The following is a 20,133-nucleotide window of genomic DNA, read 5'->3' on the forward strand; positions in this document are numbered from 1 at the left end:
TGGTGTTGTTTAGTATTTTACCTTCATAGATTTCCCCCCTTTCCTAACTGGTTTCTTCTGCTTCCTAAACAGGTGGATCAGATGAATAAAATAGTGGAAGTTTTAGGTGTTGCACCCGCTCACATTCTTGACCAAGCACCAAAAGCAAGAAAGTTCTTTGAGAAGTTGCCAGATGGAACTTGGAACTTAAAGAAGACCAAAGATGGAAAAAGGGTAAGTTGCTAATTTGAACCTCAGTTTGTTTATAGCTCCCATTGATTTAAAGATAACTATTTCTAAGGAAGAGACAATGGAAATTTGTCTTACCATATATTTCTGTTCATGGACCAAGATGGTGGACATTCCTCTGATGGGGTGATGCCTTCTTCTGGAGACGGCAGGCAGGTCCTAAACAGCCTTCTACCTCCTCCCCAGGGGTAGCGGTCATTGCACCCACCAGACCAACTGGTTAAGATTGTGAGGGAAATGCCAAAGGAAAAAAAATGGAGGACATCTCACAACACTCAGGACATGCTATAGGGCCACACACTCAAATTTGAGGCTCAACTTTATAGAAAAAAAATGCCAGGACAAGAAATCTGGAGAGAGCAAGTCTGACCCAGCTACCACCAACTATAAGCAGGGTCATTGTGGTGAGTGGGATGTCTGCTGGAGAAGAAGCAGACGACTATTCAGGACCGTGCTTGTAAACACCAGTGGGAAACTATCCCTATGAGAAGAATGTCCTCCATCCTGATCCAGCAAATTTGGTTTTTGATATTGGTCTGCTACCAATTCTCAGCCATAGTTTCTTTCAGTTATCTTTGTTCAACAAACCACAAGTCATCTCATTAGTAAGGAAACAAGTCAGCAGCTTAGTGTGCTTTCCAGCTGGTTTTGCCTCATGCCTTTGGAGCCTGCCAAACATCTGGGGTGAGGTGGCTAAACAACCAGTGGTTAAGCAATATGGTAGGGTTCAGAAGTAACACACAATCATAGTTAAAACAAACAATTGTTTGTAAGCTAATAACAAACCATGACTTTACATTGTGGCTGGTGGCCAGAAGACAAACCAGGGTTGGGTTCAGAAGTTCAAACAAATCACACCAGCTAAACAAACCATGGTATAGCATTCTGTGTAAATCACACTATTATATCATAAAATATGTGGTGCTTATATTCATTTTACAAAGAGACTTTTAAGTTCAATGAAAGTAAAATTAAAATACTTAATATTAGAATATTATCAACAATATTTTGAGAACTGATAGCTTGAGGAATTTCTAATTTCTTAACAGGAGTATAAACCACCTGGAACCCGTAAACTTCACAATATACTTGGAGTTGAAACAGGAGGCCCAGGGGGACGTCGTGCTGGGGAATCGGGTCATACTGTGGCTGACTACTTGAAGTTCAAAGACCTCATCTTAAGGATGCTTGACTATGATCCGAAAACTCGAATTCAACCTTATTATGCCCTGCAGCACAGTTTCTTTAAGAAAACAGCAGATGAAGGTACAAACACAAGCAACAGTGTGTCAACAAGTCCAGCTATGGAGCAGTCACAGTCTTCAGGAACCACTTCTAGCACATCTTCAAGCTCAGGTACATTCTGATTATCACGTTTAGGGGGGGGGGGAAAGCTAAAAATATCCAATGTTAATCATGCTCACTATAGACCCACTGAAATAAATTGACTTAAGTAACTTAGTTAGATACCACCCTAAGCTTTTGTCAGAATATTTGCTGTCTGAATAATATGGTGTTATTTTCTCTAATCTTAAACCTCTCAAAAGATTTTAGACACTGCTTTAGTTTCCTTTGAATGGCAACAGCAAACTCTTAGCGGACTGTATATCAGAAACTCATTTTTAGATGGAGCCTTGCTTTCTTGACTCATTATGGATGTCTTGATTATCATGTTAATAGCATTTTCCATACATTGGTTCTGCTTAAATTTAAAAGGTGGCTCTTCTGGGACAAGCAACAGTGGAAGGGCACGGTCAGATCCTACACATCAGCATCGACATAGTGGTGGACACTTCACTGCTGCTGTACAAGCTATGGATTGTGAAACACATAGTCCACAGGTAAGACTCTTGAAAGGAAGTCTCTCTTTCAGACTCTTCTGATTTCAAAGAATTGAACTGACCAAATGGTCATTTCAGACACATAACAGTTTGTTGGGCTATACCTCAGGCTGGCCTGTTCTCTCCTACCTCTTTTCTTGTTCTGAATTCCTTTGCAACTTCTGGTAAGTTAGGCTGTACCCTTGCCACTTTGAGTGTAATTCAGCTAATGAATCCCACCAGCAGAAGCCCAATGCAAGGACCCATGCCCTCTGAAATTGTTTCTGACAGGTGGAGTTGGGGGGGGAGGGCTTAGGAGGAACTCCCAGAACAGTGCTTGTTCTGTCTGGCAAGTGAAAATGTTTGTCCTGACAGAATGATTGCCTTAGCGCAACATTGAATTCCTCTCTCTGTGAGCTAGTGGCAGTATGGAGATTTAAATGAGGGCCTCTTACATTCAAATCCAGTTCAATTTATATGTTATCATACTAATAAATTGCATCTCTTTTCTAATCCTTAATTTGGCAACATTATTCCTGAAGTGAGCTATCCAGATTATTGCACAGTAAACTTCCACATGAGGCTTTGCAAATGTCAAATCAGTTATCAAGGTCTTAGATTAGTATTTGCTTAATATACAGCAATGACCTTGTTCACATCTGCAGCTTGTTTCATTATCTATGTACTTTGACACCTAAATTATTGCCAGGATAAATAATAATTCCTTCTAGGTCAATAACTTGTTAAACTACTACCATTTAAGCCACCCTGTGACACCTAGGAATATGTGAATGTTCATTGTATGCATTTTAAAATGCAGATCTGCTAGTCTGAACTAGAACTTGAGTGTATTGCAGAACAAGGAAACTAGTGATCAGTGCAACAAAGTGTATCACTTCTAATTTTTTACTCTTTGATCTGAAATTTTACTGCCCCTTTTGTGTTTGAATTTATGGTATATAAATGCCAAACTTGTTTAGATACCTGTTTGGAAGTATGGTCTGTCTATATTAATGTATATGTTTAATTTAGGATTGATGCAATAGTTTTATTATTAATGCCAGCTGACATTGTTTCCTTCCTGTTATGATTGCAACAGTGTTTCACTTTTGAATGTTCATACTAAAAAACAAGCAAGATATCAAATAAGGGTCAACATGTTATGTTTAAAAAGTAGCTTTTTATATTTAGCTTGAAGGGTATGACATAAAATAGAAGGATTTAATTTATTTATTTTTAACAACAGGTTCGTCAGCAGTTTCCTCCTCCTCTGGGTTGGACAGGCACTGAAGCTCCTACACAAGTCACTGTTGAAACCCATCCAGTTCAAGAAACCTCCTTCCACGTAACCCCTCAGCAACAGAATGCATTACACCATCACCATGGAAACACCTCCCACCATCACCACCATCACCACCACCACCACCACCATGGACAGCAGGCCTTGGGTAGCCGGACCAGGCCAAGGGTCTACAATTCTCCAACAAACAGCTCCTCTACCCAGGATTCTATGGAGGTGGTTCATACTCACCACTCCATGACATCCCTGTCTTCCTCAACTACTTCTTCCTCCACATCTTCCTCCTCAACTGGTAATCAAGGCAATCAAGCCTATCAGAACCGCCCAGTGGCTGCTAATTCATTGGACTTTGGACAAAATGGAGCTATGGACGTCAATTTAACAGTCTACTCTAATCCACGCCAAGAAACTGGCATAGCAGGACATCCAACATACCAATTTTCTGCTAATACAGGTCCTGCTCATTACATGACTGAAGGACACCTTGCAATGAGGCAGGGAATTGATAGAGAAGAGTCTCCCATGACAGGAGTTTGTGTTCAGCAAAGTCCTGTGGCTAGCTCGTGACTAAACTGAAACAAATTTGTTTCTTGTGTGTTTTTATAGAAGTGGTGTTTTTCCAAAAAAAGTGCAAAGCTGCTTGAATCAGAAGGAGATAGACTAACTGAACCGCTACAGAAGGGCAAAGCTGATTATTTTTTTAAACTTGAACAGATTGCAAAGGGACAGTAAAGTTTTTAGAGCCATGATACGTATCCTAGATAGCTTTGAGGTGATATCTCACCTTGCTGCCCCTATTTTAATTACCAGAACCAAGTCATAGATTCCTTCCCCCTACCCATTCAACAGGAGTAAAAGTTCAAATGTTGGTCTTAGTTGCATACAGCTTTTTAAAGGCACTGCCCAGGATCATATAAATGGGCTTTTGGGGAGTTTTTTTTTTTTTAAATAAAAAAATAAGAGAGGGTGGGAGAGAGTCATATGAATTTTAATTTCCCGAACACACATGAGCACGAAAAGGCAGTACTGTGAGGAAGAGGGACCTTCAGATTACAAAATATAGTCTTCAGCTGTTTTTTTAAAAAAGGGACGGTTGTAATGGTGTTCATGAGGCACATTGAGCATGCTAAGTGGCGGTGATCAGGATTCTCCTTATCTGAACCTACTGAGAATCAAAGCAGCAATTATAATGGGATTCTGTGTGTCTCATATTTTGAGACCACAATCAGCTAGTATTGAAATATGGCTGGTCTTGTAACTAAGGTGCACTGAGAAGCAATCAACAGGTTGGTCTTGGCCAGTCCAGGGGGAAGTCTTAAGTGGTGGTCTTTGGGATAACCTTTGGCCTTATGGATTTGGACTCTTAAGTTAGAGGAGCCTACCATTTCAGATGCAATCACTTTTGGACATGCTTTTGCAGACAGTCCTTAATGCTGAAAACACAGAATGGGTAATTCAAGAGGCCTTTCTTTTAAAATAGACTTTTGTGACCCACTTATTGTAAGGTATTGCAAGGTCACTTTGCGTGTGTCATAAAGTTGACTTCCTTATTGGTTGAAGGTCACAGGAGTAGTGGTTTGCTTTTGATGGAAATAGCTACAACTGTGTCCCTCCCTGCTTTTTCCTTTTTTTGTTTTGTTTTGCTTTTTCTGGGCACGTGGTTTCTCCACCATTACTTCTGCACAAAGATGTCTTCTGTTCATCTTGAACATTTTTAAAAATGCAGAATTTTATGTGACTGCTTTTTTGCCTCACAATTATGCTGTGAATTTTACAAAAAATTATTTTCTTTTTTGATAATTTATTGTACCAAAGCTGTTTTTATAGCACATAGATGTCTGTAACCAATAATGTAGCAGTTCTGCACTTTGACACAAGGTGTAACTAGACCATTTTTAAATGTCAGTTGAAAATTATGGCTGTACTATTGCTTAAACAAAACTGGAACTGTTGTTGAATTCATAGCCAATACATTAACAGCAAACTGTGTACTGAACATGATAGATTTGACATCTAATTCAAGACTATAACAACATCTGTTACATTATAAGTGTGTTCAGGCTTCTGAAAGTAAAAGGGACACTAGATCCAGAAGCTATGAAACCAGCAGTTGATTCTTGTATTCCTTATTAGCATAAATGTAAACTTGAAGGCAAGACCTTGATTGCATGAACAGGTCCAAAACATTAGTATGAGTAAAGCAAAAAGCTCGTGAGACCTGAGGTTAGCAGGCTGTACTTAACAGGTGCCTAATTTTTCGGTTCTGCTGCCTTAATATAACACAGTCAGCTTGGCAGTTGCTAAATTTGTGGACCCACATAAAATATTAAAATTATGGATAAAAACACAGTGAATAAAATTGAGGGATTGGGGTAATTAAGTGATTATCTTTCCTTAACACTGTTTGCCCTTTATGTGTTAACAAAAGCAGTAATCTACCTCTGCCAGTAAACTAGTTTTAAAAAGGTCATTCAGCAGAAAACCATGTACTTCATACTGGTCAGTTTCACATGACCAACTAGGTCAGGTCTTCTGAACAAAAGGTGTTTTTTTAAAAACTAAAAAACTACAAAAACAAAAACCAGTCCTCACAATGGCAGCAGAGAGGCTGAATACAGTGCAAGTGTGAAAGAATGCTTTGGGAATTAAACCATTTTTGTAAATCAATTTTTTTATCAAGGGATCCATATTTCTTTTGTACTGAAATGTCAAGCATGTGAGTTAAAGTATTTTTGAACTTTTGTAGTTCAAAGATGTTTGGTGAGTGAAAGGCTGTCACCTTAGAAATGGAACACTGAGCTTAGCAATGCAAAAAGGAATCCAGTACTTACTGCTGTCCAGGAATATAAGGGTATCAAATATGGGCAACTTTTTTTTCCCCTGTGCTGGTTGCCACACTTTAGCAAGCACCAAAAACTAATACTGTTTTTAAACCTACATAATCAAAAACCATAAACTCCAATGCTTCTGCATACTGTGTTATGTTACAGTCCAGTTTTGTGTGCTTTACTACACAGTTTGGTTACAGGACTTCTGTGCATTGTAAACATAAACAGCATGGAAAAGGTTAAATACCTGTGTTCAGATTGTAAGATCTAGTCCGGACTTGCTGTGTATATTGTAACGTTAAATGAAAAGACAAGCCCTTTGTATTATAGTCATGCAGTCTTATGTATGATAAACAGTTGAATAATTTGTCCTCAGACTCTTTACTGTGCTTTAAAAAATAATTTAAGAAAAAAAAATGTAAACATAGTAAAATCTTCCTATGCAATTAACCTACTTTAAGGCCTGGTCTGCTAGGTATGATTATAATCAACATGTCATCATAGATACATTTGACACAGAATTTTAAGGATTTTAGAATTAAAAGTTGGAGGCAGAATACATTATTTTGAGTTTTTAATTGAAATAGCAAGGTACTAATGAAATGCTCACACCTTCATATTGAAAGGCAGTATTATTTTTAGTTTGCAAATTGTATACAGTTTTGCATCCACTATTTCCTTTTGTCTAACTTAGTTCACAAAGCAGGTTATATATGTACTCAGTACTCCAGATCTGAAGCTGGGGCTAGACTAGTCTAAGGGCACAATCCATCCCCATAAAGGTTTAGTCTACTTGGAGGAATTGGCAAAGGGCTTGATGGAGCTCTATGAACCCTCAAGCTTATAGTCTCATGCTAGTGCCATTACCAAGAATTAGGAGACACATGCAAGATGGGGATACAGGTAGAGACTGTATGAATCTTATTCCCATAGTGGCATGTGTGTTTGCCTTGGAGAGTTAACTCAAACAAGCTGTATTGAGAGTGTTGCTGGTCCTTCCATGCAGCTATGCCTGTATTAGGGCTGGATTATGTTAGAAGGACAGGTTTTGATCCTGGTAGCTGAGTAGATTCTAGCATGTAGAAGGCATGGCACAGCCCCTGAGTGAGTTGCAGAAAGGGGAGAGGCGGCAAGGATTGGGGGAAGGACTGTCCATATCCAGTCATCTTTCACAGCAATGCAACTCCCCATACCTTCAGCTGAACTCTCATTGCCTTTTTATTCAGTTTGGTGTACAATAGGAAGTTCCAGGTTTCATTTGTATCTCCACAATTACTGCTGTTTCTTCGCTTCCAGCAAAGTCAGATGATGCATCTTCTTCCAGCACTGGCTCTGTATTGTGCTTTTGTGCCTTATACCTTTGAAGCATCTTTGTCTTCTTTTCTTTTTCAGTTCTTCATGCAATTGTCCTTTTCTAACTCCACCCTTCCCAGAATTTTTTTTATTTCCTTTCCAGCCTGGCCTCCCTTTGGTTTGGGCATTAATTCCATCTCAAAATTGCTATAGTGTTGCATTATCACATGCCCCAGATAGAGCATGTGGCCCTATTCAATAATTTGTGTATAATGTATAGCTCCTTCAAGAGTTTTGATCATTTGCTTGTCATTGCACCATTTCTTGATCATCTAGTGTTAGTAAAGCTAGTTTGCTTTATTTATGCTATGCACAGTGAATAGCAACTGGAAATGCAACTAAAAATTAGTGATCAGATGAATTACAATTGGAAATGTAACTAGAAACTAGTAATCAGAGAGGTCCACATATATTGTTTCTTATTTTTAGCATTTTCCCATTGACACCCCAGCAGGTATTATCAATGCATTTGCCATGAAGACCAAAGTAAAAAAAGGACAGATGCTTCTCCCCTAAAATTGTATCTCTTGACCAGTTATCATAGTAAAATAACAAAAGAATAAAATGGAATAGTTGCAAAGTGAAATAAATGAAACCCAAGCTTCTAGATCAAATACTTCCAGTCATTCCTGATGGAATTTCTTTTTCATGATCCCACATCTTGTCCTAGTGAGTATCCAAGCTAGCTGAAAAACCCCAAATTCTTCACTTTGCATATATGCAGAGACCTAGTTCCTCACTGCTAGGTTGAGTATCTTAATTTTTTAAAGTCTACATAAATGTTTAGAGTGCTCGTCCTTTTATGTACTCAACAGAAGTTTGAACATCGTACATGGGAACTGGTGTCACAACTGAAGGTACAGTAATTAGTTCCATTCGTTTTACTGATTTGGGTCAATTTTGACTTTTCAATGTCTACAGTTCAAGGGATTTATAAAAATGTACAAAACCCAACAGTATACTGGGGCACCCAAAAATAGCAAGTACACCCAAAGCTCTGCATTGCTCCCTCAAAATTTGCAAAGCTATAATCTACACAAACTCAGTAAGTATTGAGTTAATTAACATCCCACACACTGCTAACTGTATGCGTAGGGTTAGAGACAGACATAGGAATATGTATCGTAAACCCTCAATGGTCTGGTTCGCACATCACAGTAAGCCAGATTGTGGCATACTGTAACTGCATGAAGGTACTGTCTCCCGCCAATGAGCTTGCATATACTTTGTGCCTCCTTTGACTTTTTAGGTCAGCAAGGGACAGAAGTTTCAAAAAGTTACTCAGCTTTTCTATTACAGTTTATTTAAATAAGACAGAAGTAAAGGCCAGCACAGCTCTTACTGTTAAAAGAAAGTGCATATTGGACAATCGGCAACAACGCAAAACATAACACTAGAAATCTCATTTTCCACCATGCATGTGCTGATGTGCTAGCACATAAAATCCCTCCTAGCTTACCTGCAGCAAAAAAAAATAAAATACAGAACAATAGCTTAATAATTCTCACTTAGAATTAGATCTGATTTAGAGGACTGAATACACAACTAGTCAGAGTGTGTTTATGTTCAGATATGTTCCATTTGCAGAATTGGTCTTTTAAAAACCACCGGCATTAATGCAAATATGATGTGTTATGCACATTATTTTATTGTTTAATGCTATTGTAACAGTATACAAATATTTCCCAGGGCAGTTTACAACCAGAATTTTTTAATATAAAAAATATACAATCATGTAATCACAACTGACATTAAAAACACAATTAAAATGAATGTGCTTTCCAAATCCACCAAAGGAGTCAACAAACAATTTTAGCAGCGGGTTTTTCTTGATAAAGTTGTTGCTGTTCCAGAATGAGCATAGGGAGCCTTCTAACTTGGGTAAACCAACTTTTTCATTTCTGCCTCCAGTGTCCGGGTGAAAGGGACTTTGCCCTTGTACTCTTAAGTGGTGGAGTAATGCATAAACAATATTGCAGGGCTGGGGGCCGTAGGGTCTAAGTTTATAGACTTCCAAAACCCACCATCTCTGACGGTTGGCCATTCTGCCTACATCTGGAGCGCCACAGGTTATTCCCACCTGCTCTAACAAAAAAACGTAAGCTACATTGTGACTATCAATATTGATGAAATATTTACCCCCTAATGTAAAGGAATTAGATTCTGAAGTTATTTTTTTAAAAAATCACTATGGAAATAGCCTCAGCAATATTTTTTAAGAGAAGGATTTCAATTTTTCAGAAATCTATTTTTAAAGCATTCACTTTCCTATTAAGAGAATTTATTCTGTGCTTCCTCGCTACTGCCATCTAGAGGTGGGTGATTCATAGCGCATGAGGGTACATAAAAACAGTGTGATGTGGTTTTCACCACCAAGCCAGACAAAATTGATACTGATACTTCAACTATGGTTTGTTTCAATAAAAAGAAAAGCTTAACTGCTGGCCTCTATAGCAGATTTTTTTTTACCCTTTATTATAGTGCTGACAGTGTCCATTTTTGCTGTAGTTGCAGCTAAACTGCATCAGAAATTCATAGATGCTAAAATGGTTTTGGTCATGGTAAGGAAGAAGATTCACTACTTTATTACATTTATGATGTTTTTAGTCATCTTTTTGAATGGATTGCATTTTTTAATACTGTGGCCTATGATTTTAACAATAAAATTCGATTGATAGAAAAAAAAATCTGACCACAGATCTAGATTTAGTTTAGTTTGAGAGATTGGATCTAGATAAATGGGCAGGCGATTGCAGTCTATGCCTGAGCTTCCTGTAGCTATGATGGATGCCTATTTTATGGAGATGTTGTGAGGAAAACTGGGTAAAAGACTATTTGTTGTTACATTGAAAGGATGTTTAGCAAAATATTTTTGGAAGGAAGCAGTTTAATTCATCCTTTCTCACCCATGCACAGTCTCCCCCACCACAAGAAATTATTCAGTTATCGTCATTGTGACATGTTGTCTAAGCCACTGGATGAATTCTAAGATATGAGACACATTAGATGCCATTATGGCATTATTTCAAATTAAAGGATTACGATATAAGCATTTTGGATGGCAGGAGAGATTATCAGTGATGCATTACAAGCAAGGAGAGCTGACAGTCTGATTTGTTAGGTTTTAAATAAAACAATTCCTATCCCTAATGTTGATTTCTTGAGATACTTTTTTAAATTTAAGATTTATTGAGCTATTCTTTTGGGCATTTGAGAAAACCTGGTTTTTTTACCTGCACTGTGGAAAAAGGGAATGAAGGGACTGTAGGCATTAGTGAGGTTACTGAAGTTTAATTATCATTTTCATTACTCTTACTGATTTGGAAATAATAGTATCTCTTGTCATTCTAATACCCAGTGGAACCTAAAATAGGTCTAAAATGAGAGGATGTATGTTTTAAATTGTGCAAATTCTATTGCTCGTAATGCATCCTAGAGTTGAAATTGGTGGGTTTAAAAATCTACCAAAGCAGTTTACAAGTAAAATCAAGACCCAATGAAAAAATACATATTTTAAGTACAAAACCCAATCGGGATCCTTCCCACAAGGCAGTTGGTGGTTGATGACCTTTGGGATGGGACCAAACTGTCCGGATGGAAAAGGAGCAGACCTCAAGGATTACCTTTGCTTGTGACCTCTGCAGGCTATACTCCTGCACTCGTTGGTTTGCTATGCAGTCTTGAGAAATCAGCTGGATGCTAGATGACTCGAGCTATACTTACTTGAAGGGAGACAGTGAAATACTCAAAATGTTTCAAATCTAGAATTTTCTAGAAGAACAGGAACAAGAAAGGGGACTCTCAAGAGGAGTTCTTTAGTTGTTGTTTTGAAAAATACTGAATTGCAGTCTGAATTGATTATTTCGGTAAGACAATTCTCCATGCTAGCTCTAACAACAAATGCATCATTATTTCTTCTTCTTCTTCTTCTTCTTCTTCTTCTTCTTCTTCTTCTTCTTCTTCTTCTTCTTCTTCCCCCCCCACAAAAGCATAAATCTGGGGTGGCAACTCTTGCTGTGGGAGACCTATTACATGAGCCCATGGAGAGCTTCCATGAGTCAGAATAGAATAGTACTGGGGAAGTCTGAAAATTCTTTGTTCTGGTCTAGGGCAGCTTCTAATGTTCCTAAATCTGAATTTCATGTTCTTGAGTGTTAAGGTTTCCCATTTCTAACACAAGCACCTTACAAGTAAGGTCTTCCTATAACTACATTTCCCAGAGATGGAGAAGCATGGAGTCCCAAAGGCAGCTTCCATTTAACAGATTGTGCCAGGCCAAGCCCCAAGCCCCTTTTTATTTTTTGCTTTTAATATTTGCAAGAATTAAAAGTGCTGCTGCTTAAAGGCAGTCTTAAGCAAGCAGAGGCTTAGGAAGTAAGCCTTATGTCTCTTGACGTAGTTTATGACGGAACTGAACCATCCCCCAATTGTTTTTGTATGACAAACTGGATATGTAATCCTTTTTCTGGTGGTTTCAGCTCTCTTAGTCTAAAGTGTTTTCATTCTCACATCTTATCCTATTACTATATAGGCATGGATCCAGAGAACCCTGATTCAATAATCACAAAGGAGAATAATAATACTTGTTCTTTTTGAGCAGCAGCCCTCCCCATATGGTGTCTGGAATGTCACGACAACGTTGTGATGCGGCAAAAGAGCCAAGCTGTTCAAAGAGAATGACACTTTCACTTGGCTACCAAAGAGCTCCTTGTATGAACTAAAATACAAAGGCTTGGAACATAGTAAGATGCCTTGTGCTGACTAGGGCCATTGGTCCTTGTAGCTCAATGTTGTCTACAGTTTTGCTGCAGCGCTCTACAGTTTCAGATGAGGAATATTCCCATTCTTGCCAGAAGATGCCTCACATTGAAGCTGGGGCTTCCTTCAGACGAAACAAGCTCTGTCACTGAGCTATGGCTCTTCTCTACAATATTCTGTGGATGTTCCCACTGGTGGAACAGAGGGTGGGAATTTTCACCTCTTTCCCACTGTAGGCTCCTACAATCCCTGAATGTCTTCAGATTATAGGGTTACCCTACAGAACAGCACGGGAGCTGGCTCTGGGACCTGTGAGAGAACATGGGGGCATGGTGGAGATTGCCTCCATCTTGCCTTTCACCATCAGATGTTTCCACGTGACGGAGGTCCCTTCCATTAACAGAGAGAGCCCTTCTGTTAATGGAACAACTCAGGATCCAGCCAATGTGTGTGCATGCATAGAGCTTTATGTGAGTGCTGCTCACAGTGGCAGGCAGAATGATAGACTTTTACTAATAACGGGTGGTATAAATGTATCTAGTTCTCTCTTATAAAAGAGGAAGGATGTTAGAAAAGTTACTGACAGCATTATGAGTACATGTCAAAATATGTTCAATTTCTGTTGCCAGAACAGGACTGAATCACTTACAGCACTGCAGTACCTTTGCCTTGGTTTGCATAATAATGCAAAAGCCAATATTCAAATCTGCAAATATACAAAATTTCCATCATCTAATAAAAGGGGCAGCAGGGATTTTTTTAACATGTAAGGTATTAGCAATATGTACTGGATTTTTAGTGAGCAAACATCCTACAGAGAAAGGGTTAAACATCTCCTTGCTCTTTAGCTGCTGCTCTGATTAAATTTGGGATCTCCCGGGGATGTATAAATGTTTTTTAAAGGAAAATGTTGGGGAATATATTATATGTCTCCCACACCGTGTCTAGTTGGGCCCTCAACTGAATTTCGGAATTGAAGATTACAGTTTGTGCAATCCATCAACAAGCACTGGTTCACATAGACTGCCTTCAGAGGTATTGCTAAGCCATTAATTTTATTTCACAAAATTTATTATTGTGAATTGCTTAGTTCTGATGAAACCTCAAAGTGGTTTAACTGACTACAGATGCAATCAAACTCCATGTTCAGGTTCTAGTTCCTAGTATCTTAGTGTTTATATCATTTTTGAGATCATGTTTAATAGAAAGAAGCCAGAAAAGGTTAGGTGTGACTGAGTCTTATGGAACTCTAAAGAAGAAAGTAAAGGCTTACCTTAAGTCACATTGATTTCAATGGGGTTCGTACTCTGATCATACGGATATTAACGGGGAAATTCATCTCACTAAAACCAACAGAACTTCCTTTCAGGTAAATTTAAGCTTTTGTCATAACTTTTTCTACTATAGCCTGCTGCATTTCTCTTCATGTCTAACCTTTTTCTCACAAGGAACCTATATATTTCAAGGCATGCTGGAGAAAGATTCTAGCAGGACTGTGCAAGCCCCCCCCCCAATTTGGGGCTTGATTTGGTGATCCAGATCCAGCTCAATTCACTTTGGATTGATCAGGACATGATCCAACATGATCCAGATTAAAAAATACAAACCTTCAGAAATCCCATTCTCTCTCTCTCTCTCTCCCCCCCCCCCCCCGGCTAGGTACATGAAATTTGCAGGCTTGATAGCTCTTCAAGAGGAAATTAACCCTGCCAAATTTCAGGTAATTTTGTGATTCTATATATGGCAATTACCACCCGGTCCCAATTATCCCCTTCTTGAGCAAGGTGCTCGAGGGAGTGCTAGTTGGTCAGCTTTAGACATCCTTGGAGGAAGCATATTATATAAACCCTTCCCGGTCTGGGGTTTAGACAGTTTAGATAGTTAGGAACAACATAATCATAGCCATGTATACTCAGAAGTGTTATACTGACTTGAGGTAAGTGGAGTTTGACATGCAGCCTGAGTTATCAGAATGGCTGTTGCAAACTGCATGTCAGTATAGGTTGTAAATAAGTGAACGTATGCAGAAATCCACAGGGATGCAGCAGTTTAGGGTACTGTTTTGCTCCTGTTGTGCTTGTGAAGTGAAAAGGAAACTGGATCTGCAAAATAAGGGTGATTTAAAGTATCTTCAGAACACAGGGGTGCCCGGCATGCTCTGGCCCATGGGGTCATGAAGAGCCGGACACGACTAAATGACTAAACAACAACAAAGTATCTTCTTAAGAAGGAATTTAAGTGGCATTAAACAGGGGCATTAAACAGAATGATTTAAACTGAACAACAGAAACCCTTTCTTGAACTTGCTAGTTTGCTTCTCAACCTGAATATTTATGCATGAAATGATGGTGTGAGACATCTACAATTCCTGAATTTTAGTTATGAGAATTGTTGGAAATGACATCAAATCCACAACGCAAACTTTCCTAGAAATGGACCAAACCAAATAGGGTGCAGTCCATGAAGGCATTCTCTAGTGCCTGGCCTTTGGAAACGAAAATGGAGCTATTCCAGGGCTCTAAGTGAATGTTTCTGGTGGACTGTGACCAAAGTGTATGAGCAACTGGCTTTTTAAAAATAAAAGAAAGGAAAGATAACAATTCCCAAAAGGAAACAATTGGAGACCCTCAGAGCCAACTGCACCATTCAAAAATGAATTTCACTGAACTTCAGTTAAATTAAGATTCTGTTCTTTTGAGTGTCAGACAAATTGGTTACATGTTAAAAGTAATTAATGACATATTTAAGTAAGAACTTCACTAAGCAGCAATAACATATGCATTGAAGCCAAAAATTTGGCTCCTGTAGTACTGAGTTTTGTTTGTAGAGGGCACCAGTGAACCTTCCAGATCATTGGTATGTATTGAGAAAAATCCTAAACCTGCATGCATTTAAGCCCAGGTGGGACTTGATTTATGCAAGTGGTTTTCATGCTCTAAGCGGGTAAGTTATTTACATGCATAAATCTTTGCAACACTATTGATCAAGATCATTTAGGGATTAGTTTTAGTACTGATGTAACTTTTTTTGCTCATGGCCAGAGCTTAATTAACCATAGAACATGAAATTAATGGTGGGCATTAACTGCAGTTAGTTAATGTAATTCTGGTTCCATTAAAATCAACAGCAAGCTTCCCTTGATGGTTTTTATTCCACCAGGGGCCACAGAAAGATGAAAGCCTGCACATGTTCCATTCAAGTGTGATGAAGATGCTTTTCTCTAGAAAGGGTCTGTACGAAGCAACATTGAAATGAAAGCTGTGCAGTAGTGGTACACAGTGGATTGCACCTTGCGGCACATGAATTGCCCTTTTGCTTCTAAAATTGTGGAAGATGATTTGAGGCAGGGAAACGGAAATATACAGGAAATACACATATAGGAATTTCAGCTGGAACTTGAGGCATACATTTTAGCAGCTGCATATGAAAAGCACGTTTATATGCTTCTGAAAATTTGTCTATTGGTACAAGGCAGTGCATGTCGACTTAGAAGTAAGTCCCACTGTGCTCAATAGGATTTACTCCCAATAAAGATGTACAGGATTGCTGCCTTAGATGGTGCAGTCATCCATATTAAACATAAGATCCCACAAGTGTTATTGGTCAGAAAATCCACCCCGTTATTTAATAACCAAAGACTGCCAAACACTTTTTGTTCTCCCACACCTTGGTATGGATTAATTCTCTCCCCCTCCATTTATGTGATTTTAATATCTGGTTTCTGGTTTTTAGCTTGGTTTTTTTTTGGGGGGGATTGTATATTGCTTTCCTTTAAGGTTGTGAGCCCCTTGTGTGAGGGAAGATGTGGGGCCAAAAGGCAGAATGTAAATACTTAAATAAAGAACATAAAAGTAAATTAATTATGACAGATTTCTGGATCAGTATGTATGTATGTACTGAAAGAATGAAAAACACTACTCATTGTTGATTGGCTTTGAAAATCCATTGTTAATTAACAGCATTCCATTCTTCTCTGCTTTTCAACATTTCAGTGGAAATAATTGACACAAAATACATTGTTAAACTTCTTAATCAGTCATTGTAGAAAAATAGAAGTGTGTGGGACATTCTTAGTACAAAATTTTGGTGATGCCTCCCCCTTGAAAGCATCGGAAGCTTTGAGTTTTAAGCTTATATTACAAAAACGAGATTCCGTAAACTTTACATTGGATGCGTCATTGATAATAACAGAGACAATTTGAGAAAGACTTTTAAGCTTTGTGCCCTACTCACAACATTACAGCTCACACATGCATGTGTCAGAATGATGCAGCTTCACTTTATGTGCTAAAGGTTGCAAAGAAAGCTCTAAGAGGACCTTCAGACCGAATTTCATATAGCACGCTTTTAATCTTTTTTCAAACAAAACAAACCTTACTAAACCTGCCACAATTGATTACAGAAATGACCCCAAAATCACAAGAGCAAAAAGCTTCTTTTCCCAAATAAGCTCACTTTTTTGGTTGTTTTTTTTTAATTCTTTCGCATGCATTCTCATTAGTAGAGTAAGTTGGATCTTTAGTAGAACCTTGTTGGAGCTTTCCACAGTTCTTTCTCCTGTAGATTCTCTGTTATAAGGCCAACTCTGATGTATGTTAATGCACCATCACAAAAAATTATGGAAATGTCACTCTTAGTCCTCAGAGTTGTGACTGGAAGGAGAGGGCTAAACCAAGCCACCCTTGTCAAAAAACATTTAAGACAAACAAAAATGTCCTCTTTTTCTACACCCTGGGCCATGGGTAGGCAAACTAAGGCCCGGGGGCTGGATCCGGCCCAATCACCTTCTAAATCCAGCCTGCGGACAGTCTGGGAATCAGCGTGTTTTTACATGAATAGAATGTGTCCTTTTATTTAAAATGTGTCTCTGGGATATTTGTGGGGCATAGGAATTTGTTCATTCCCCCCCAATATAGTCCGCCCCCCACTCCCAGTCTGAGGGACAGTGGACTGGCCCCCTGCTGAAAAAGTTTGTGACCCCTGCTCTGGGCTCTCTCCCCATAGTTTGGGGTAATGGTGGTGGCTATAACAATCCTATTATTATTATTAATCTAATAATTAAATTTCTATACCATTCTTCATCAAAGGTCCACAGGGTGGTTTCATAGAATTATAGAATTCTATGGTCATCTAGTCCAACCCTCTGCAATGCAGGAATCTTTGGCCCAACATGGGGCTTGAACCCACAACCTTGAGATTAAGAGTCTCATGCTCTACTGGGTGAGCTACCAAGGTGGATGGTTTATGTGAACTTGGCCAGTAACTTCTTCTGTCATGCAAACTCAGCCTTATACATAGGTGCTTCATCCAGACAGGGAGACCCACAAGGTGTGTGGCTGTGATTGGGATGTTCATCTATTCCATTGAACCCAACATGGATGCATCACCTGGGATATATGCCTGCACCTGGGGCTCCAGGTTGCACATAGCAAAGTGCTGCTAGAGTTGTGCTGGGATCTGGGTGAGCTATATAAACATAAATAACTGGCACATTCCAACATGGTGACGGCATACAAAGGACTTATGACTACATATTAACATTATCTACAATGAAACTAGCTTCCAAAAGTGGAAATGAAAGGAAGTAAGAATTCTATATCTTCCTGGTGAAACTTGTCAACCTGACACACCCACCTTTTGGGGAATGGCCAGGGCAGTGAAAACCATATGGAGGTCACTTCTTTTGTGCAAGTGACCAGGAAATATTTTTCCAATTCTAATAAGCATAAGTGCAGCTGGTTTTATCAATCCAGCTCAGCGGCACAACATCTTCAGCTAGAAGGGAACACAGCTCCTGGGAAGTGTAAATGACATATTTGTCATAATTCCATAAAACCTAAATAACTGGGATGGCATTAAGAGAAAATCAGCACATTGATGCAAACTAAATGTGAAAAATCTATCACAGTGCAAAATTTCTACCTGCCCACTAGATTTCTCCTGAGTCATGTATTTTAAAACATGATGATATATATTTTCATACAAAAAATAATTGAACTTCTTCTCAATGTACTTTTAATTTTCAGATTAGGCAGGCATAAACACAAAATTAAGGCTGTCGTTTGTTTGTTTGTTTGTTTGTTTTGTTTGAAAGGGCATTTGTACTACGAAGTTACAACCATTGTCCTCTATTTACACTGCCAACCTTCTGCCAACCTTACTCTGACTGAGCAGTAATATACTCTGGATGCTACCAAATTCAACAGAGTCAGTTCAGGATAAATGGTTTTGATTTGAATTGCACTACTTTATTTCTACAGAAAGATTTCCACATGCACAAATTACACAATGTGGGTTCCTTTGGGAGCTGTAATCTATCCTTGACAAAAATCTATCCTAGTCTCACTGCCTTAGCAACTAAATGTGTACCATGCAGCAAGTTATGTCAATGTACCATTATGCCACCAGCAGACATGACCATAAGCAAAGGCTGCTTTAGCCCCATTCATAGATTCATAGATCATGGTACACCATGGTCTAAAACAAACCAGGGCTTACAGTGAATGAGCAGCGTGTTTACATTGCTTCTATCCTGTGCCCACCCCACCGAGCTGGGAGGGGAACGAACTATATGTCTAGTTTAGCATTATACTTGAAGCAGGAGTGGTCCGTTGTTTCTCTCCAAACAAATCACAAGTAGTGAGCCAAGAACTGCCAAGAACAAATTTTGCCTTCTTGATTGGTTTGAAGAGAAGCAAACCACTAGTGATGGTTCTCATGCGGTACTAAGCCAGCTCTAGGGTTGGCCTCATCCTGGCTTAGCAAAGTGAGGAACAGAGAGGTGTGATTATTACACTGTTTATTCATGGCAAGTCGTTGTTTGGTTCAGACTATGGTTTACTGTGATGTGTGGACCTGGCCGTTAAGTTGTCATGCAAAAATGCTCAGCAACCCTGCAGTGCTCAAGGTCTACTTATGGTGAGGGCAAGGCATAAATGGTTAGAATAGGATTAGTATTAATGCATGAATGCATAATAAATGTAAAAGGCTAATTCCACCTGACATACATATGGATTTGATGTAACACACTTGCCATGTAAGCGTTTGAAGTAGTTTCCTGAACATGCCGTTCTGATAATGTTGGTGTGTGATGCTATGGCTATCCATATTTAATTGGGATTTGGGTGCCAATATAGTACTTGGTAAGTTTTCTTAATGACCAAACAATAATAAAGAACTTTGGGGTGGGGCTGCCCAATGATTAAATCAATGTCTATGTTTATGTTACAATGTTCTTATCTGGTAGTATATTAATGGCTTGCCACAGCGGATTGCTCTCTTAGCCATGAATCCATGGATAAGTAGCTAAACATTTTATTAGGTCTATTCCCTACATGATAGCCTGAAAGCTTTTTGGTGGAAAATCTTTGCACATTTTTATTCTTCAAGAAAATACTATGGGAACAGAATAAAGACCTCTTCTGTTTTGTTGTTTTGTTTTTGTCATAGCTAAAATGCTGATCTGAGCCATGAAGATGAACACAGTACTGTATGATACTGCTTGCTATGCCTTACACTGGTGTTTTTACTCGTTTTTTGTTGGGAACTGCCCAGAGTGGCTGGCGCAACCCAGTCAGATGGGCAGCAAATAAGTAAGTAAGTAAGTAAGTAAGTAAGTAAGTAAGTGATGAGGACCAAAACAATCCCAAACCTATTTCTTCAGGAGATAATTCAGCTTTGAATGCATGAACTGGTGGCAGTTGGGTCAGGGATGCTGAATAGCTGTTGTATCTACTCATTTGCAGTTGTCAACCACTGGGAGAATGTAACACTGGAAAGCACTTAAGGCACTACTCATTGTAAGTAAAGATGGCAGAATGAGACCTACAGATTGTGCTCATTGACA

The 20,133-nt window shown here is 38.9% G+C and overlaps 1 protein-coding gene across 1 annotated transcript in view; it reads left to right on the forward strand.

The window, feature by feature from the left end:
- Positions 1-6,545, forward strand: part of DYRK1A (dual specificity tyrosine phosphorylation regulated kinase 1A) — a 101,049-nt gene extending 94,504 nt beyond the window's left edge. Inside the window, exons 9-12 of the mRNA XM_082221302.1 lie at positions 73-213; positions 1,278-1,584; positions 1,945-2,069; positions 3,295-6,545. Of these exons, the coding sequence (XP_082077428.1) occupies positions 73-213; positions 1,278-1,584; positions 1,945-2,069; positions 3,295-3,915 (1,194 nt within the window). The 3' untranslated portion in view covers positions 3,916-6,545. The remainder of the gene's footprint in view (positions 1-72; positions 214-1,277; positions 1,585-1,944; positions 2,070-3,294) is intronic.
- The last annotated feature ends 13,588 nt before the right edge of the window (positions 6,546-20,133 follow it).

The sequence above is a fragment of the Podarcis vaucheri genome (genome assembly GCF_965113315.1).
Source record: "Podarcis vaucheri genome assembly, chromosome: 4".
Classification (NCBI taxonomy): domain Eukaryota; kingdom Metazoa; phylum Chordata; class Lepidosauria; order Squamata; family Lacertidae; genus Podarcis; species Podarcis vaucheri.